Below are 21,230 nucleotides of genomic sequence, written 5' to 3' on the forward strand. Positions count from 1 at the left end.
ATGTTAATGCCAGGTCTGAACAGGAACACAGAGGACTGTACCGTGTGTCATTGTTTGTACTGGACTATTAATTCACATTCAGGACAGCTAATCACAACATCTTATTTTGGTGTATTCTTCTAAGATTTTAATAAAGCCAACTATAATCTCTCAGATAACTAAATAATAATAACAATAATTTATAATGACACTTTCCGTCCTCACTGCCTCATACATTGCATAAATGTTTTTGTTCTTGTTGTTTTTAGTTCCTTCCATCACTTATTTTCTTGCACTATTTTATTCAGCTTCTCTGTTTCTTACTGCTTTTACTTCTACTTAACTTAATGTTGTTTTGGTGCATATACCTGCCTTGTTAAATTGTCCAATCATCTTACATCCTACTGTGGTCTCAGTTAAATGTGGTTGCGTTCTTGTGTTGTGTTGCCTGTGTTTCTTTGGTTGCTAGCTCAGGCTCTGGGGGGTTTGGTGTCACTGTTGTTGGGTTCTTCTGTCATTGTTCTTGTGTATTTCTGCTTTTATGCCTAAGCACTTTAACCCTTGCTTTTTTAAAGGTGCTAGATAAATTGAGGAATTATTATTATTAATAATAATTGTAGATAATGTGTGGTTAAGTGAGTGAGTAATAAAAGAGCAGAAAGAGAGTGAACTGCTGAGACTTCAATGATGTTTGATGAGGTAGAAAATCTGTTGTTTGTTGTGGCTGAAAGACACAGTCATTGTGCTTTGGTTAGAAACACAGACACAGAATGCATATACAAACTGTTTACAATAGCAACTCCACATGGCTCATTTATTTACCACAACTATCTCCTCTCCTCATTTGTGCACGAGAGGGAGCACAAAGCCTTCGTGTTGTGAACACAAAGCTCTTTTGTAAACCAACCAACCAACCAACCAACCACATTTTCTTTTTATACAACTTTACTGATCCACCACAAGGAGCATAAATGACTAATGATTTTCAACCGGTGGAGAGAGATCAGGATGTCTCAGGGATGATTTTGTCAAAATCCCTAATCCATCATGTCAGTGACTGACCAGTCAAGTCAACAGGAAACTGATCACTCTGTAACTAAGGTATGAAGTACAGAGGTGGGCGGTTAAGATGCCATGTGTCACCTTTTGTACACAGGAATGCTCAGCTCAGTAAAGAGTTGTTGTCTGTTTCAGAGATGTATGCATGTACTTATTGTCCACATTCACAATGGACAACCACCTGGACACGGTACAGTATAGGGAATCATGTGACTGTATTTTTTGCAATGCATTTTGGGAAAATAAGGAGAGAGACTCTTCTGACTGGACAGTGGAGTTTGATTTTTCCACCCATCATTCATCCATCAAATCAATAGGTGAGTGTCTTTTTGCCTTACCCGATAGCAAAGATGAAATAGGTCAAATTCCCAATCGAATTATATTGATTATTTAACAGAAGGCCACCAAACAAAAATAATTATTTTAATGCCAGTCTTTGATCTGTCTGCAGAGTGATTGCAAAGAGAGCTGGGTCAGAGCTGATACACAGTGTGTAGCCTACTTTTCCAGCCTAACGAGCATATAACGTGGCCGTCAATATTTTCAGCTCTTCACCACCTTATAATGTCAATAGGTAAAAAGATTTTTCTCTGGCTCTTTATCATTTGCAAACACCAGGAGGCTGTATTCATTATTTCATGATTAGCATGAATTAATCTTTTCTATTTACTACAGCTCAGGAGTGTCAGTAACAAGAGCCGATAGTTACTGCAGGCTATAATGTAAGGCCCTTGGGTGACGCACACATGCTTTAAAGCCTACTACACACACAGGCTTACATATAAATACCAACCAGGGGAAAGTATTACATAGACTACGTCAATTAGAAAGTTATAAGAACTAATGCATATTGTGACAGACTAAACTGTGAAACATGACAACGAGCACCTGATGAACGCACACTTCTTCAGACATTTGTCAAGACTCTAGTGATTCACTGAATTCATATTTTATTTTGTCATCAGTATTGACTTCTATGTCATTTCATTACTTCCTGTCAAGCCAGTAATCATCACACCTGTTTGTTAACCCATTCTTTGCCATATTTCCATTGTTATAGCTGTGTTCTTTGCTCTCCTGCGTTAAGTGTTTCCAGAAAGTGTATGACTTTTGCTTGCTTGCCCTTTTTTTTTCTGCTTTGCCCTTTGAATTAGTTTACCTGGTATCAAACTGCTTTCCTGTGCAAGACTCTGCCTGTTTACTGTGTAAAGATTTTTGGAATGACTGAATAGTAGCCTACAATGTTAATACAATCACTTTACAAATCCCGCATTTCTCCTCAACAGAGATTGTAGTGAATAAGGCCAGCTACAGCAGCACGCAGCATCCACAGGGAGTCTTGTTTTCTTTTTTTATTCCCCATGTCAAATCATTGACGATAGTTTTACTGCCAGAGAAACGGTGTCAAATCACATTTATACACACTTTTCAAATGAAGATGAGTGGCAAACTAAAGGAAAAAGAACAACCTCAGTGCTTTGAACTAACTGGGATGTTCAATCATTTGATGCATTGATGATGGTTGTGGAGAGCACTGTCCATTATGTTGGTCCATAGTGATGTTGAGGACTATAGTATGTTATTCAAATTATTTTTTATATTCATCAAAACAGACCATAGCCCTTTATGCTGTTGTCACCCTGTTCTTCCACTTATCTATCTGGGTTTTTATTTCATTTGTCATTCACTCTTGCACCACAATCCACCTCTCCACCCATTGGCTTTGTACGTTTCAAACAGATAATACCCAAACACATTAACACGACCCTTCCTCCACCTCCCAGTGGAATTAATTGAAATGGGACTAAAAGGCTTTGAAAATGACCTTTTGCCCCCAATATCAGTTATCAGATAATGGAACATGGTCTTTCATATGTGCTGTCAAACCTCCAACAGTGTTCCATGTACTGTAGATTAGACCGTGGAGACTTATCTTAAGGGTCTGTTAACCCACTCTATTAATGGCAAAAAAAAAATTACATGCATACAGTACATGTAATTATATTGACAGAGCCATTTTGATTTTTCTTGGAAACAAAAGCATCGAGGAAAGTAGATGGTACCTACTTTTTTCTTCACGTCAAATTCTCAGGATTAACATATTTCTCAAACTACTACTGGACCAATCAGAGAAATTAAACCTGAGATTTACAATAAAAAGATGGAAAATAAAAGGGAACAGAAACCTTAAATCTTTTCTCAATAATGCATCCCTCTGAGGGTAAATCAAAGCGTAGCCTGGGGTGTTTTGAGGCAAAGTCATCAATGCTGCCGTCTTGCATCAACTCGAGCATGATGTTAAAACCTGCATTTGAACTACACACAAAACAACAAGTGAAGGACAGCATGCACCAGAGACAATAATAGATACAGTCTGCATTCTTCAGAAGAACATTGCAATAGGACACACTCATAATTGAATGATCATTTTCACAGCACTGTAATTACACATATACTTATATGTAGCCCACATCTCCCAATTAAGTTAGAGATGGGCCCTGAGTTTGTAATGAAACTAATGGTAACTGGCAATAAAACCCTTGAAATTATTTCTGACTCTCTCTTGATTTGTAATGATTTTGATTGTTCTGTGCTGCTTTAATATTTTATTAAAGCAGGAGTAAGTGGAATGTTTGTGTTAATATAAGTCTTAAATACAGTAGTTATATCTTCCGACAGCAATCACTTATATAGAGTGTTTGGTCTGAAACACGGGTCTGTCAGTCACTCTGCTCTGCTGTAAGCCGAGGAGAAAACTTTCCTGGTATCCTACAACCTTTATCCAATGAGGAGAGAGAACGGCATAAAGGGGCGGTCCTCTCTGTGTGTGCAGCCAAGGGATGCGCATGAATGTGGTGACGTAGGGCCGAGGGCGGGGGCTGCTAACTCCATCGGCTGACAAGAAGTTAGCCAAAACCACCGGATCGCTTACTTCTGCTTTAAAGCAGAAGTAAGCGATGTTTTTGTGTTAATATAAGTCCTAAATAGTTATATCTTCCGACAGCAATCACTTACATAGAGTGTTTGGACCGAAACACGGGTCTGTCAGTCCCTCTGCTCTGCTCTGAGCCGAGGAGAAAACTTTTCTCGTATCCTACAAATTTTATCCAATGAGGAGAGAGAACGGCATGAAGGGCTGTGTGTGCAGCCAAAGGATGCGCGTGAATGTGGTGACGTAGGGACGAGGACCAATAGATCCATGACGAGGGCGGGGGCTGCTAACTCCATCGGCTGACAAGAAGTTATGGTGAGTTCAAGGCAACCCGTAACTCGTGTTTTTCTGACCTGTGAAGTCGTACCAGTTCAATCTGGTACGAGTTCACGGGTCGGAAGTTACGAGTGGCCGTTATAGTGACTTTCACGGGTAAAACAGGTCGGAAAAACACGAGTGGGTTGCCTGGAACGCTACAAAGTCGTAAGTTGTGACGTGAAGCTGTAATTTACGGTTTCAAAAGCCTGCCTGGAACACAGCATTAGCCAAAACGACCGGATCGCTTACTTCTGCTTTAATTATTTACTTAAATTTAAATGTAAACAAACTGAATCTAATACACTTTTATGAAAAAATAACTTATTGTAAATTCTTTGTTCTCTCCTTTTGTAATCACAAACAATTAAGGCACATTTCACCGTCAGTTATAAAAATTAAACCAATATTTATCCTTAAAAATACCCTTTAAGTCTAAATCAAATTGACTTGTAAGCCACTCAAAAGCACCTTGAAACCACCAAGATATTTAGCTTTGTGTTATACAGTCTGTAATAAACTCAAACTCAGTGGGCCCACACTCATAAAACCCGGTGCAGGCCTGAGGTTATGATGCTTGAGTGCGAGGAAATGCACAGTTTTAATCCACACGATCCACCAGAGAACAGTAAAAGGAAAAGAGTTACCTCAAGTGCAGCTCAACTCCAAAGAACAACAGTTTACCCAGTCCGAGTCCCCGATGAAAGGCCATGTTGAAGGTAGGTGCTCAATATGGAGGCAGACAGGTGAGAGGGCAATGGAGTCTCCCCAGGCAGCGCACAACGACATCCGACCAACGACTTGGCATAAATGCTGGGCGGTATACCGATTCATACCGAATACTGGTGTTTTTTTATAATAATATTTCATACCTCAATACTGGTGGACACGGCCGGGTCGTCCATATGGGTGAACTATAGGCGAGTGGCACTTTGGTAAGGGCGGTGAAATGTGGGCCAACTCAAGAGCAAAACCAATGGGAACTGCAAGCTCACAAGACTACACATTCTGTATGCACAATGACTTGCTGAAATTACAGTAATCTCTCCCCCCACTCTGACTCTCTCTCTCTCCCTCTCTCAGGTGTTGAGCCCAGACTTCACAGATGCCTAGTCGAGAGTATGTCAGCGTGTCCTACGTCAAGCCGGTACTTCATCTGTTCAGCATAATCATTCTTGCTGAGGAAGACAAAAATATTGAATTGACCAAGGATGTGAAGAGAAATGTTCTAGCCTACTTGAACGAGAAATACTCAGATCCGGACAAAGATGCTCGATATTGCATCTTTCCTTGATCCACGAAGATGAAAGAAAAGATGGAACACGTCATTTCCAGAGCAATCAAAGAAATCAAGTCACTAAAGGACTGCTGCTGCTGCAGGGCCTGTTGTTCTGTTGTTCTTTGTCCAGCTTTTTCAAAAAGCAGAGCACCAGCAGCATTGGCTGCAGCGGAGACACACTCTGAGAGGAGGAAATGGAGCTGAGAGCCACTTGTAGACCACAGAGGTTGAAAGTAGTGCTCCATCTGAGAGAGTGTTCAGCACTAGTGACAACATTGTCAAGTGCCACAGAGCTGCTCTCAAACCAGAGGCTGTGGACCCATAGACTATCTGGTTCTGGACCCATAGACTGTCAGGTTTTCCTTGCTCAAAATTTGTAATGGCTGAGATGCCTTATTTATGGAGCTTGTCCATTAAGTTGAAATGCATGAATACTGTTTCTATGTTTCTATAGATGTTTTTGAAAGCTTGAACATTCTGTGCAATTGTAAAGAAACCCCATAGGCCTATTATATGGCAGAAGATAAAAACATGCTGTTTCCACCAGATGAGTGTTGACCTCAGGTTAGATCGCTCTGAATTGTTTATTCTCTCAGCGTCATTTCCTCTGCATGTTTACAGTTTTGATGTCATTCTTTTATGGTCGTTATGCACCTTATGGGTGAACTGAATACTCTTTCTTGTCGAATTGTGACCACTACATTTCAGAATTATAGGACACAAGCTGTGGAGCACTGAATTAAAACACAACACTGAATGAGTACGTTTTTGTTAGATGGATTTATGTTCAAACACAACAAGTCAACAAAAATGTCTTTTTATGTTGAACAAATGTATGTCCAGAACATTTAGTTCATTCTTTAACACAACCATGTGCGTTTTCCATTTAATCCTGATCTGAACAATGTATGATCAGTTTGTTTGCACTCCTTTCTGCTGCACAACACAAAGTAAAGTAAATACCAGTCAATTGTCCTTTTATCTAAGCTTTTTAATTCCCTTCTGATTCTGTGTGAAAAACAAACATCCAACAGTGCTGCAGTTATCTTAGCCATTCTTCCCCACATAGCTGTCTCTTTTGTCTTTTTCGTATAGGCTATCAAAGCTGAAAGCCGCATTTCCTTCTCAAGGTTCAATAAGCATAATAGGATCGAAAAACCATAATGTGATTTTTTGTGGAATAGCACAATAAGCCAAAATCCATGCAGAGAAATCTTTTAAAGTGTGACCCACTCTGTCTGTGCACCATCTGAAAATTGTCTCATGTGAAGGCCACGGCAGTTCAGCTTGTGTGGTTTTTATAAATGCAACAGATGCACAAAGGGGAACGAATGTAGTGTTCTTCTATAAGTTTAAAGTCGAGTTGCTCAAGTTGTCAGTTACAGGAGAATATCTTGTGTTTGCACACTGTAACTGATACATGGCTTTCAATTTCTGAGCTCACCTGTTGACCTCCAGCCCAGTGTACTGAGATGACCTGGCAGCACCTTCTCTGAAGATGACATGGAAAACTAATAAGAAACAAACACGTTGTTGACAGGAGGCCAAGGTCACACACACGCACACGATAACAACTTGTGTTGACGATTGGTAAAAGCTGCTGGGCAGAACATGTTTCAGTTTCATCCATCACATGTAAACCCCCCCACCCCCGCAAGGGTCAGATGAAAACATGCATTGAAACATGAAAACATCAGCCGGTTTGCTTAGCTTAGCACTAAGACCAAAAACAAACATGATTCAGTTATGTTTGGATAATCTTTGTTGTGAGCTAAGCTAATAGCTGCGTACTCAAGCCACATATTTACATTAGATTGCTACTGGTCTTCCAAAAACCTCTATTATAAACTCTGTTCCTTTATTTAATGACAAGGACTTAGACGTTGTCACCGATGGCATTAACCCACAGTCACTGACTCATTTCCAGTCTGTCCTTCAGGAGCTCCCATCAGGCACACACAAGCTCTGTCCGCCCCATCTCCACAAACAGTGCAATCAGAGCCTTTAACCATGTTGCCTTCTATCTTCCCCTCTTCAGCAGGTGAATTACCCTGATGAGAGCAACAGAACACCAGTCTCTGGAGGCGCATCAGATCGCGCCACGAGGTTCGCCGGAAGATGAAATATATGAAAGGGTTGTATACGGTGGAGCTCTTGGCAAACAGGCAGGGTAGCAAGGTGATGAAAGGACTCATGTGGCCCTGCTCCTGGGAGTGAAACATGCTCCAGAAGCTGACAGCCACGTAGGGGGTCCAGGCAACAAGGAAACCGAGACTGATCATCACAGCCATCTGAAATAAGGAGTAGATGAAAGGGCGCATAAGTGCAGGGGGAGAAGAGGAGTAGACACTATAGTGAGTGTGAAGAGACAAGATAGTTGTTAAGAAAAGAGGAGAGTTTCAAATAATAGTTTGAAATGATGGGGTGGAAAAATGTAAAAATGTGCATAAAATATGTGAGTGTTATGACATATTACATTTTCTAAGCTTAATGCTGATTTTGTTGTTTCCGTGGACACTAAGTATAAGATAATGCAGTAACACCCCAGCCATTCAGCACAGGAGGGGGCATCACAAGTCTTTTGAAATGATTGTGCAGCCATGGCTACCTCAGTAAGACAAAACAGCACGCCATCGCTCTGGCAGATAATGGAAATCTAGAGTATAGATTAGGAGATGTGAGCCACAGGTTGTCTTTTTTGGACATGAGTGATTTGGCCTGTCTGTCATATTGTACGGAAAAGGAAAGTATTCTTGATGGGCAGGAAAGCAACAGTTTTTGGCCTATCTTCTGAAAAATTCCACTTCCCAATTCTTCATTGTACTCTACATAGACTACAAAGAATTGTAAATTCCTCAGCACCCTTGTTATCATAAGGCACATGAAGTAATAAAAAGAGATCAAATGTAAATATAAATTGCAAGCTAATGTTAAAGACATAAAAGCATGAAATTAACATCAGTGGACTGTATGAGATTTTTCACACCCCCTGTAGATATATTTCTTTTGTTCAGTTCTTCCAGGTGATGAACAATGACCAACTGTTCTGATCTGACTTAATGTTTATGAAACTAAATGTCATGATAAATTAAAGGATAACAGCTCAAAAAGGAACACTCTGCTCTCCCCTGATGTAAAGCACAGCCGGCTAATGTTTGCGTCTGCAGGGTATTTCCTGCAGCACAAACAAATCTGTTGTGCTCATTGAAACCCAAATGTGTAAAACCCCATGTGACCAAACACTGACCCTGTGTGCTCAGTCAAGCGCAACCAGCAGATCAGTGAAACACTTTCATTTTTTTTTTTTTTTTTAATCTTAACCCTCCTTACCTCCCTGTGGTGGCATTTATCCACACTCTGAATCAGCCATAGGTTTATGATCAAAATCTAAAGAATTGCCATCATGTTTAATATTATTTCAAAAAGAGCTCCATCAGTAGGGGTACACTTTACTTGGATGCTGCACCTACATCTATAAAAATGTTACTATAAAACAAGAAGCTGAAAAATAAATGTAAATAACTGCAGGAAATATATTGTTGCATTTTGGTGATTCTCATGAATATGCACCAACACATACGCAACCAGATGAATAATTGCATATGCATGCACACAACTGGTTTGGTGAGGTTATAACACAAGGGTCTTATACCACACTGGGTGATAAACACTCTACTTATCACCTCAGCCTTAAGAGGGCGTACTCAGGGTAAGTTCTCAAGTGATAAAGAAGCTTAATGGAGTGTTGTCAAAAGCAATGTTGGTGATTAATGCATAGGGAGATAAAACATGATGTATTCACCCTTAAACCATTAAATTGCATTAATAAGGTGAATTGTTGCTCCGCTCTTTCAGTAGCAAAGACAAGATGGTGGTAACTGGGAGGAGATATACTGCACTAAAATTTAGACATAGGCTGTGTCCAACCAAGGAAACTTATTCTTGAACTTTATCTACTTCTGCTATAGCTCTAGCTTCATTTAGGGGTGAGGCATGCCAGTCAGTCGGGATGTTAGAAGGTATTGCGAGATTAAACACAATTTTGATTTTGGTCATTTCATGGGATTTGTTGGGTCTGTATCTACCTAGCATATTGTGAATCCAATACTGTCCTCTCTCAGTAGGTGAAGACTTTTGGTAGCTTTGAAACGGTTTCACTTAATGAACTATACACCATGTCAACACTTGGCACACATGCAGCAAATTAATTTCAATATTTCTACTGTGACCTGACCTACTGTTAGCGGTAACAACTGGATTCATTGTGTTTGCTTAACTTCTCGTGTACTGTAAAACAGTTACAGAAAAGTATAGCTAGCTCTACTAAAGTGACTCGTTGATCTTGTGCTGTGGCGAAACACAGTTTCTGTTCCCACCCAGGCATTAAACAGTAGCACTGGCCTCCTGCCCATCATTTCTCAACCCAACATACAGTAACATAACACACAGTCAGGGGGTTGTTTAACCGGCCAGTCCCACGGGTGTCTCGCTGAGCTCATTTACACTACCAATAAAAAAATATGGAGAAATGCTGTAGTAACCATATCCTTTGAACCACTTTCTCAGGGCCCCTCTCATGCAATGCTATGTTTTCTCAGTTGTTTTTCAAGAGCTGCTTCAAAGAGGAGAGGGAATAGAAAAGCACCCTAGGTTGATGCAATGTTATCAGAACATTCAAGATATTATGCAGTCAAGATATCCCCCCGATAGTTTAATGTGATATCTGTAAAAATTCAAATTTGGGAAAATCATGAAGAGAAAATAAAACACATTGCAAACAGCCAGTACTCCAAAAATAAAATGAACAGTGCTGCCACTGAGATATTGCTTTCCTGGCAAGTTTTGATTGGTAGAGAATATGAATATACATGCTGCTTTATTTTAGTTTGTCCAAATATGAAACAAATGTGTCATTTTCTATGCTTTTGATAGATTCTGTTGTATTTGTCAGGTGAGAAATCATCTTTCTTATAAAGATACTCTGACCTTTTCTTTAATTACACGCATTGACTAAAAGCCTTTAATAACTGCATGAAGGTTTCATGTCTTTAGACATTATACTAATCATTCTAAAATGACTGAAAGTCAATACAACATTGATCATCCTATACTTACAAGAGTGATTTTCTTTTCAATATTGCCATATTGAAAATCATTGCTTTGGATGGACTGGTAGGCTCTGTGCAGCTTCCATGCAATACCAAAGTAGGTGAAGATGATGACCAGACAGGGCAGGAATGTGCAGAGTACAGACAGAGTCATGATGAAGGTTGCGTGGTTGAGGGACTCCCCATAGCCAGTCCAGTCTATCGAACAGGCAAGTCCAAATGGCTCTGGCCCATAGCTGCCCCAGCCAAGCAGAGGAAACAACGCCCAGAGGCCAGCATACAGCCAGATCCCACTGATCACAATACTGACGGTTCGCCTCTGGAACTTGATACCTGCGCAGAGGGAGATTTTAAGATTGGTTTAGTCAGTATATTGTTGTATGGCTTTTGTACAGCAGCTAGAGCAAACAACATTTTTTTTTCCATCACCTCTTTCAATGGCAAGCATACTGAGGAGTCTATAAGTAATAACAGAGCTGAACCATTATAGGGAAATTTCAAAGAACTGATCTGGCTGATTTAATAAGAAAGGTTTTGGTCTTTGAAGGCGCTCTCAAAGCAGCAGTGAGGATTGTCAGAGAGCTAATCCACACACAAACACTAATACCGGATCTGGGTTAAATCAACAATACCAGGTTGGATAAATTGGCGGTAGCTGCTGCAGCAAAAGGCTCCAGCATAAGGTTATTAACACAATGACTACCGGTAATATCAGGATGTACAACCAAATGCCAAATAAGAATAGCCAAAAATGGATTATTCTGTTCTTCCTTTTCTATTTCTGTTTAATTAACACCTCCCACAGTCTCCTTGCACACACGATGAAGGTCAGGGAAAGTTCAAACACATTTTTCTGTGGTTAAAAGCTACAGTACAATGCGGGAATTATGCTTCTGCAAAGACTCCAGTGACCTATGCAGAGAGGAGGAATATGGTTAAAAAAAGGAAACACAGGCTTATTGAAGAGTCGACATGAAGATTTCGCAAATTTTAAAAAACATATTACACAGACTTGCCCAAGGGAGACAAATGGTTGATATCTCTTCAGTCAGCAGATGGTCAAAAACAAACACAGCACATGCAAGTATAAAAGAAACTGTCATGGTCTGTGTCTCTTGTTTCCTGTTTTATTGTGAAATTGTATGGATGTTAGCCACATATAAAGAAAAGATAGCTGGGTTACAAGTGCCAAATGAATTTTAGTGCTCTGCTTGTTACTCCTCATTCATAATATAACTAAATAAATATATAAAGCTGGGTCTTACATTAAGTATGTGATAAAGATAAAGATAACAACAGCATAAAGATGCACCACTGTACAGAGAAAGTCAGCTCATGCAACAACAACAAAAAGAGATAAAATAATGTAGTTATAGATGTTTAAACACTGCCAGACATTTACATTGGTATATATGTTATTGAATTGAAATAGTTGGCAAAAAAGGGCATAATTTGTATCCATAACTATTTTATGTAAAAACAGGCTATACAAATAAAAATGTCTTGCCTTGCTGTTAAATACGTGCATATCTCTGTAACATGTATTCCATTACTTTCCAACACTGACTGCACAGCTCAAACCACACCAATTGATTTTCAGTTGTCAGATATCTGTCTGCCACGACCGACCCGACTAATCTCCTGTAATGTTTTCCTGTTTGTAATTAATTTGAATTCACAGCAAATGAAGGCATATTTTAGTTGACTGACTTGTACGTCAGGAGAGGGACTGAAAGTCAGCATGTGTGACCATGCAAGACTTGATGAATATCTGGATCTCAAGCCATCTCTGGAGGAGCTTTGATGTGCTCGATACACTAATCGCTCTCGTTCTGGGTAAGATATTCTGAGGAGAGCTCAAGTATGTTGACATTTCAGATTTTGCAGGCTGTTGCTAACACTTAATTTCTGATCATCATAATGAACACTCCAGACACACATACTTACATGTTTAATTCAGTAATTTGGAAAGGTGTGAAGATGGATGTGTTGCAGATGTCCAGCCACTTACATGTGTGAAATGACATTCATTTAAACAAATGTATCTTCGGTGTTATCTATCTCTGTTCATTATCTTTCACATCATATCCTCATTCATAATTTCTTGTGCTATCCCTGAAAGGAAAAATCTGTTATTATGAATTCAAACAATAATGCTGGGTCTTGTGGTAGCAGGATGCTGTAACATACTGCAACACTACTGGAGAGCTGTGGTCTTGTTTTGAGGCAGTCTGTAACCTGTGGGCTTTATGCTTACAAACAAAACAAACAAACAAACTCATGATAATAAGTGTGTTCAGTAATTCTCAGATATATCCTCCTTGGTAAGAGGAAAGAATACTTCATTTGAGAGTAAGATTGTTCACATCAGTTATAGCGTGAGGCTGCATCTGCACAGGGATCCTATTAAAACCATCTCCATGGAAAGAATGAAGCCTTATTGAGGGGGAGGGATGGAAGCAGCCTTGTCAATACAGCAGCACTGATGTTAAAGATTAGAATTCAAAAGGTTTGTGGGTTAGAGTGTGTGTACCTAAAATCTAAAGGATTTTCGTCACTATTTGAAGTCCAGCTTCTCATTAGAGGTAACTCCCCTGCAATCTACAACAAGATTACAATATTGATTTCTTAACGCCAAATGGTATTCTATAAGAACTCAGGCTTAACTGCTTCAGTCTCCCTCAAATCCCTCGTAATACCACATTACCTGTTTTTGGTGGACTTCCTGTCACCAGGTACCTGACCATCCCCATCACAGCCAGAGTCATGATGCTGGTTATGCTGAAGATCATTCCCATCAGGCCATAGTAAAGGCAAGATGTGTCGCCGCCAAGCCAGGCATGGTTAAAAGCTGAAGCGATGGATAGAGGATACATGCTGACAGCCATGCCAATGTCAGTTACAGCTAAGTTTACCGTCAGCAGCTCGGGGGCTTTGAGCAGGGTGAGGCGGCGAGCTGCGCTGATCAGGACGGCCGCGTTCCCCGAGATAGACAGGACAGCTACAGGAAACAATAAGAACATAACAGAAGTGATATAAAAACTGCATTTACTATCAATATTAACTTCCCCCTGTTGAAAGATTTGCTTGCCCTAAACCACAAGAGAAGACCATCAACTGAACAGACACCCTGGGCCACATTTGAGAAAAAACTCCAGATGGAGCTCATGTTTTTGAGTGTGTGTGTGGGAGTGGGGTGGAGGGGTGGGGGGTAACTGTACAGCATTTATTATTAATCTGAATATCCAACAGAATCATGAGCATTAATTGCTTTTAATCTGTCCACTGCAATCATTTTCTCCCGTTTTGCTCAATAAGATTCTAAAAGACAGTGCAGCAGTGGTGTACACGGTGTGTGTGCACGCCGGTGTGTGTATACCCAACTGTTGAAACATATGCTGATGCCCTCTTAGGAGCCAAAACACGTGCCACTGAAAAGTGCCCTCTTTGGAGCCAAAAGGCGGGCTAAAGTGCCCTCTTAAGTGGCGAGGACGTGCTGTGTGTGCCCTTTTTTTTCTTTTCGCCCCTGCCCTTCAAAATGTCTGTGCACGCCACTGCAGTGCAGTATTTATTTCTAAATTTACACATGGAAAAAAGAGATTAATTAATGTAAGATATAAGATTCTTCAGTGATTTGATCACACTAGACACCTTCAAAAGTGTTATTGCATGCAGCAGTTGATGGACTGGTTTGATCTCCTGTCAGTGATCAGATACTTTTGTTTTTGTCCAATGATAGCCTCTGTTGCTGTGACCAGGCAGGATTCATGGATTGACGTCTTTCAAATCCAAATCTCAATCTTACATTAGACTGAACAATAGCTTTTCTCATGACCTCAGTCATAGTTGTGGTTTTTTTTTTCTCTCCTCCCTCAGGATTGTTCTCCCACCAAGCTTACATGGTTAACTCCATCCACTCTACAGTAGGAATCAAGTAACTTGGTTAAAAGTTACATTTCATAACAACATCATAAAGTAATAGTTGGAGTTAGAAAATATAGCTTTAGATTTTGTGGTTAGGAGGGAGGTTGGAGAAACAATAACACACACATCGATAATATAACACAAAGATATGGACAAGTAAAAGAAAAAGAAGAAATAAAGGAAGAGAAAGCCTGGCTTTTTGCTCAGAAAATGAAATATATCTACACCAGCACCTGTGAAACTCTGTAATCAATATATTACATCCATTTTTAAAATTTGATTTAGGCAAAAAAATAAATAATTGGAGGTGTAAGATCATAACTCCTCTGTCCATGAATCACTGCTGTTGACTTTAGTAGACAACGTCCCAGCTTAATTATATAGCATTTCTATGAATCAGGGTTGTTGTGAAGTGCATGTGACTCAGCTTCACCCTTATACCAAAACAAATATAATGGAATACACAACCAACTTGCATAAAATAAACAATCTATTTAAAGTAAAGCTGAGGTAAAATGGGAATAAAACAGCTTAGATGTTTTTAAGCTTAATTTTATAATTACATACTTATAACAGGTAACCTATTATGATGAAGTAGATGACATGTGTGAAAAATTATTTCCCTCATTACTATGCAAAGTCCTTACAGTGCATGGGATTCTAAAAATAGACAAATATTGGACCATTAATTACAAAATTACTGTTAATGTCTGTTCCATTATAGAGATTGGTTGTGGTCTGGCTTCAACCTGTTTTACGTAATACTGCTCTCTTACATAAGCTTAAGGAAATTTGATTGACACAGCGTAAAATATTGTGCAAGCATGTGTTCATTTTTTTAAAAGTAATTTTAATCTGTGAAAAAGGACAAGAGATTTTTGTCCTTCTGTTGTTTTAATGAAATTTTCTCTCCCAGAGCAACCTTGGCATTCATCTGCACTCATACTTTATTCATGACCTTTACATTATCATAATAGTACTACAAGACATCAGTGCACATTTTTTTTCTGCTGATTCTTTCACCATTCTATACACTATATACTATCGCTTGGTCGCCGACCTTGCCAGAAATAGCTGAGAATGCAAGAATGAATGCTTATTAAGGATTTGAAGTATATTTGCCTTCATACTGTAGCTGTTCTGAAAGAAACTCTCACAGAGACAGCGAATGTGCCATACGTCTTCGTAAACAAAGAGAACAAATATACTGACAGCCTCTTCATGCTGAAAGATTAACTGTACGGTACAGTCACATAGAGTAGCCAAAAAGTTTACTCAAGTAAGAGTATTGTTACTTTACATTAGAATGATATGAGAATATAAGATATAAGAATATCACTTAAACAACTAAAACAGTAATAGATTTAATATTTACAAAGTAACAAATTGAGGCAAATTCAGCCATAATAACTTAATAACAGCACAGTGGGCTCAATTACCTATAAGAACAAGAACAAGAAGAACATGGCAGGATGTGTGTGTGTGCGTGTGTGTTGTGTGACCATTAATTCCTAATTGGACATCTCGTCAGGAATGATCTCCAAAGTAAATGTATAGTGCTTTATTACCCACCTCTATTTTAGGCTATTCTTATAAATAGATCCATCACATCTCTGCCCACACATGTTTAGCTCTATTTTTAATCTTAAATATGTCCTCATAATATTACTCTTCCCTACATTAACCTTTCAAGTGTTTCACAGTTTGACACATACAATCCCAAACATCCTGAAATATACTCACTTATAGGAGACATTCGGCAATATGAGTGATTCAAGGCTACATTTTACATTTCCAGTCATGCCTCTGCTCTCCCCTTTTATATGCCTTCTTTTTGTCATTTATTGTAACCATCACTAATGACTTAGACGGCCTATTGCAGCCCACTTTACACCAGAAGTTCTATCCATAGAATATTTTTGCATTTAATTAATGGGTGGTGAAGCATCCTCCAAAAGCAAAGGAAATCAAATGTATATTGGTAGACAGAATCTATGAACTATCACAATATGGCCTACCACCTAATTTCCTTTGGATTTTTCAATTTGCTGAATTACATTTTGATTTCATATCTTTACTTGAAGGCTCTGGACATAGGCCTTCTCACCGGTTACTGAGGACAGAGGTGAGATGTTTCAATGACCTGATATTTACAGTAGTTTTTGTAATATCTTTTGCTGTCAGCAGGCCTCTATACGCTGTACTTAACTTGTGCAAAATGCTGCTGCCCATCTGATTTTCAGGAACAAGTGGGTATTACCTCTGGTGATCAGGTTTCACATGTAGCCTATTCTAAAATTATGTTACTGACTTTGAAGTTCTGAATGGCCAAATTCTCAGACTTATTAACCTGATATATGCCTAACTGGACTGTTAGACTCTAACATCTCAAATCAGATCATGTAACTCTTTGACCACTTTTTAATCTCTTTTTAAAAACACATGCCTGATTTATGTTTTATTTTATTGGTTATTATTGCCTCAGAATGATGTGATGAATCCTGTGGTAAGTGATCTGTTCAGAAGCTCTCCTGGTTGTATGAAAAATGGATCAAAATTAAAAAATCATTCTTGTGTGTAATTTACACTTATTGTACAGTATGCTTTGCACACCCACAGGAATAATAACATTTCTGTAGTTTAAAAGCTTTCGATTTCATTCACTCCTTTTGAATGGAACTGTGGAGAACTTCATTGAATGTGACTGTAATTAGATTATCTTCACTGCACTCGTGATAGGCTGCAGACAAAATGCAGACGTTATCACTACGAATAGGCTATTCTTCCTCATTCAGAAGTGACACAAGAAATTTAAAGGTTGAATATGTAGAATATTTATTAAAAGCTATATTTTTTCAAAAATAATACATCCATGGGGCCTTTAGAGGGGTACAGAATGAAAGTATTGCTTTTCCATAAAAAAATTTTTTTTAGTCTGAATTATTATTTTTAATTTTTTTGACGGGCTCGACAATGACTTTCTGTCAACGTTCTGTTTACATTCGTACCTGCCTGTAGCCGACATGTGGCTCAGTTCTCCGCTGTTTTCCTGCCTCCTCCCGGTCGTATGCGTTTGTTTCCAACCAAGCCTTTTTAATAATCAATCGGTGGATCAATGGATTATCATATACTTGTTAGGATGGGTGTATTTGTGTAGTCTTATCTGTCATAAACACGTTTATCGTCGCGGACTTTCGGTGCCACGGAGCTCCTTTTTTTTTTTTTTTTTCCAACTTGACGAGAGCAGTGACAGCGGAGGCTCTGAGCAGCAGCGGTGTGGAAGGCAGAGAGCCTCCACTGTCCCTGTAACAAGCTACAAGTCATTTATTCTGCTGTTAATGACGGTAAAAATGAAACATAAGGTAAATATCCTGCTTAGCTCTCCTCCTCTGCTGTCCTCTGATCAGAGCGGAGTCCCTAGCAACGGCCCGTTTTACCTAGCAACGGTTTGGCAATCGTCTGCTGGAATTCTTTTTCTGTTGTTGTTCTTGTATTTCTACATAGTCAACCTTTAAATGATTGGACATGATTCTGCAGTTTACAGGGTCATCTAAAGAACATGAAAGGATTAAACTAAATTTGCTGGGTTTTTAGAACTGATTTGATTTTGAGGCTTCCTCTGTGGGCAAGCTAAGTTGTATCAATTGATTTGTTGGTGCTCTAGGGCAAAAAAAAAAAAAAAAAAAAAAAAAACATGCCCAAAGATACACAGATAGGCAGCTGTGGCTCTTCAGCCAGTTTACCAAAATTAGGCTTTATGTGTAGGGCAGGCTATTAATCTCACTTTTTTGGTCTGCAGTGTGTAGTGAGTAGTTTTACCATATTGATGGATATTTCTGCTTGTGAGATGTTTCAATGGCCTGATATTTACAGTAGTTTTTGTTTTAATCTTTTGTAGTCAGCCAGGCCTCACACGCCATTGTGCAAAATGCTGGCCATCTGATATTCAGGAACATTGTCCTAACTGGACTAACATCCCAAATCAGACACTGTAACTCTTGGAACATTTTAAATCTCTTTTTAAATGCCTGATTTGTGTTTTATTTTAGTAGGCTAGTAGCCTAACTCAATTGCTTTTTTTTTTTTTTGCTGTCCTAAGCACTTATGACCTAGGCTACTCACTTTGATTTTTCTTCGTAACTCTGTTGAGAAAAATGCAGTATAAACATCATTCATTTTTGCAACATAATGTTTTACTGTGCAGTTGTGGCGTAGGCTCATGGATGTAGGCTACGAAGCACTGCGTCACTACTACCGGATACCTCCGCGGGAGTGCGGTAATTCTTCCAAGCTCGCAAACTGAAACATGGCGTTCTCAGTCACCGCGAACACGTTTGTTGTCGCTTTTCATTGATGCGAGATATTCTCACTCTCAGGTAAAAAAAATCACTCCTAATAACGGAGTATGTTTCGGAGGGAGTTTGTTAGTGAGTTCCTAACACTTGCATAGGACAGCCTTCATCTTTTAGCATGTTTTTTTTGCATGGTCAGGCGCAAGCTAGCAACTTTTGTACAATGTTAACTGCACTAACGTTACCTGACTGTGAAACATGACGTAGCATCTGCAGGTAGAAACCAATTAATTTTGTAATTTTCTGCTCATATTTCGTGAATTGTTGCATTAGTTTATGTTAGGCAGTCGACATCATTTCATTGGTATCAGAGAAAGTAGGCTATTTATTGATGAGTATGCTAAACTTATGTTTCAGCCTATTTTCCACAGCATAGCATGGTCGTGCTTTTAGCAGTTCGGCACAGTAATATAGTAGAGGAAATTTGAGTGAGAGAGACGTTGAGTTTTTATGTAGGCTAGTTATCAACTGAACATGCATGTAGGCTATTTGTGCAAAATGTAGGTACTGGAATTAACCGGCCAAAGGGTTAACTTAATTGCAAGTTGGAAAAACTGCCACAAATGTTAAGCCAAGATGTTTGGGATGTTTCCTTTAGTGAATGCAATTGATATGTCATCTATGCAGGAGGTGGGAGTATGGTGGGGGTTCACTAATGCAACTGTAGTGATTTCTCTCTCTCTGTGTATGTTGTGTTTGATTATGTGATATCCATTTATCTGCTGTTGTTTTGATATTAGAAAAGAAAAGGGTGTGTCTAAGAAACTCAGAACCATGAGCTCTCATTCATATTATGGAACAGTATAAGGTGAATAATGTGGTTCATTGTAAATTATAAATATGAAGATTTTGGCGTTTTTGGCATGTTTATCTCAACTGAATGTATACTGTGAAGAAGTCAAGCTGCTGTATGGCCATATGTCAGTGACTGATAATCCTCCTTTTTACCCCAGATCGCTCACGGTGGCGGATGACGGTCTTACTTTGGCAGACATTGTGGTTTATTTAACAACACCAATGGAAATGGCATCAGAGTCATGTCATGAGTCATTCTGGAGACACAAAGCAACACAGGAGGAAGTGACGTGATGGAGCATCTCTCAAGGTGAAGATACACTCACAAAGACAGACACACTTTCTGTGTTTTCTTTTCAAGGGCTCAGAGAAAAATTGCCAAGGCTACTTGAACAATAGCTGTCTAACCTATCATTCAATCATCCCTTGCATTGATGTCACTGCCAACTGTAGTGCTTTACAAAATACACTGGATTTACAGTAATACAGGTAATACATTTGTGTCTGTTTACTGTAAATCTTCTTTGGTCTTGGCCTCAGAACAACCTCATAATCATCATTTCATTTTCAAATACAATGCATTAGAGACCTATGGGGATCACTAGAATTATCAGGTAACATAATCTTAAAATGTTATATACTATTTGGTATGAAAATGAATTTATATAGTGTGCTTTGGACAGACTATGGCAATTGGAAGACTGGGCTAACAAACCCAAGCCCAGATACTTCAGCCAAGTTTCTTTTCAGTTTCAAAGTTATAGGAAAGCAAATCAGACAACAGACAACTGTCTACACAAATGGGGAGCTCAAAAGATCAGAGTAGACATTTTGATCTGAACTAAATCATGCAATCCTGATTATGTTTTGACCTCCAATGGATAAGGCAAGCAAAGCAAGAATATTCCCAATAATCTTATTACAATTAGACAATGAAACTGTAAGCGGCGTACTTACCAATTATCACCAGGTATATCCCAGCCCAAAAATCAACGGTAGGTGACAGTTTGGACATGTATTTATCATCCATGTTTGTCCAGTCAGTGGTCAAATATTAATTTCAGAAAAAACAAAAACAGAATTAACATATGCTAAAGTCTGAAGTGTACCTGAATTGAATATATAAAGCACTGAACATATTTGATCCTGTCTCCTCTGTCAGCCTTCATATTCTCTCTGTGCGACGCAGCATCTGACACCTAATGCGCAGGCATGACAACCAGCCACATGGACAATTTACCGTACAGTTTACAGCGGTGAAAATGATTAAGTGACCCCCCCGCCCCACACACACACACACACACACACACACACACACACACACACACACACACACACACACACACACAATAGCCACACTTACATTCGCAGGAGCTGCAACCGTGAACACCCACACCCACAAACACTCTGCTAATGCAGATTATAATTAATAACAATCTCTTTATGACACATGTTGCTTGTCCCTTTAAGAAAAATGTTCTGCCTAC

General features: G+C 39.1%; 1 protein-coding gene across 1 annotated transcript; it reads right to left on the reverse strand.

Moving 5' to 3' along the window:
- Positions 1-5,634: 5,634 nt before the first annotated feature.
- opn8a (opsin 8, group member a) lies at positions 5,635-20,773 on the reverse strand (the record flags this gene model as incomplete). The annotated part of the gene is made up of 6 exons (XM_084000795.1): positions 5,635-5,809; positions 7,009-7,075; positions 7,615-7,855; positions 10,680-11,005; positions 13,380-13,673; positions 20,701-20,773. The coding sequence occupies 6 exons, from the start codon at positions 20,771-20,773 to the stop codon at positions 5,635-5,637; spliced, it is 1,176 nt and encodes a 391-aa protein (XP_083856921.1).
- Positions 20,774-21,230: the final 457 nt, after the last annotated feature.

Source organism: Trachurus trachurus (genome assembly GCF_905171665.1).
Source record: "Trachurus trachurus genome assembly, chromosome: 24".
Classification (NCBI taxonomy): Eukaryota; Metazoa; Chordata; class Actinopteri; order Carangiformes; family Carangidae; genus Trachurus; species Trachurus trachurus.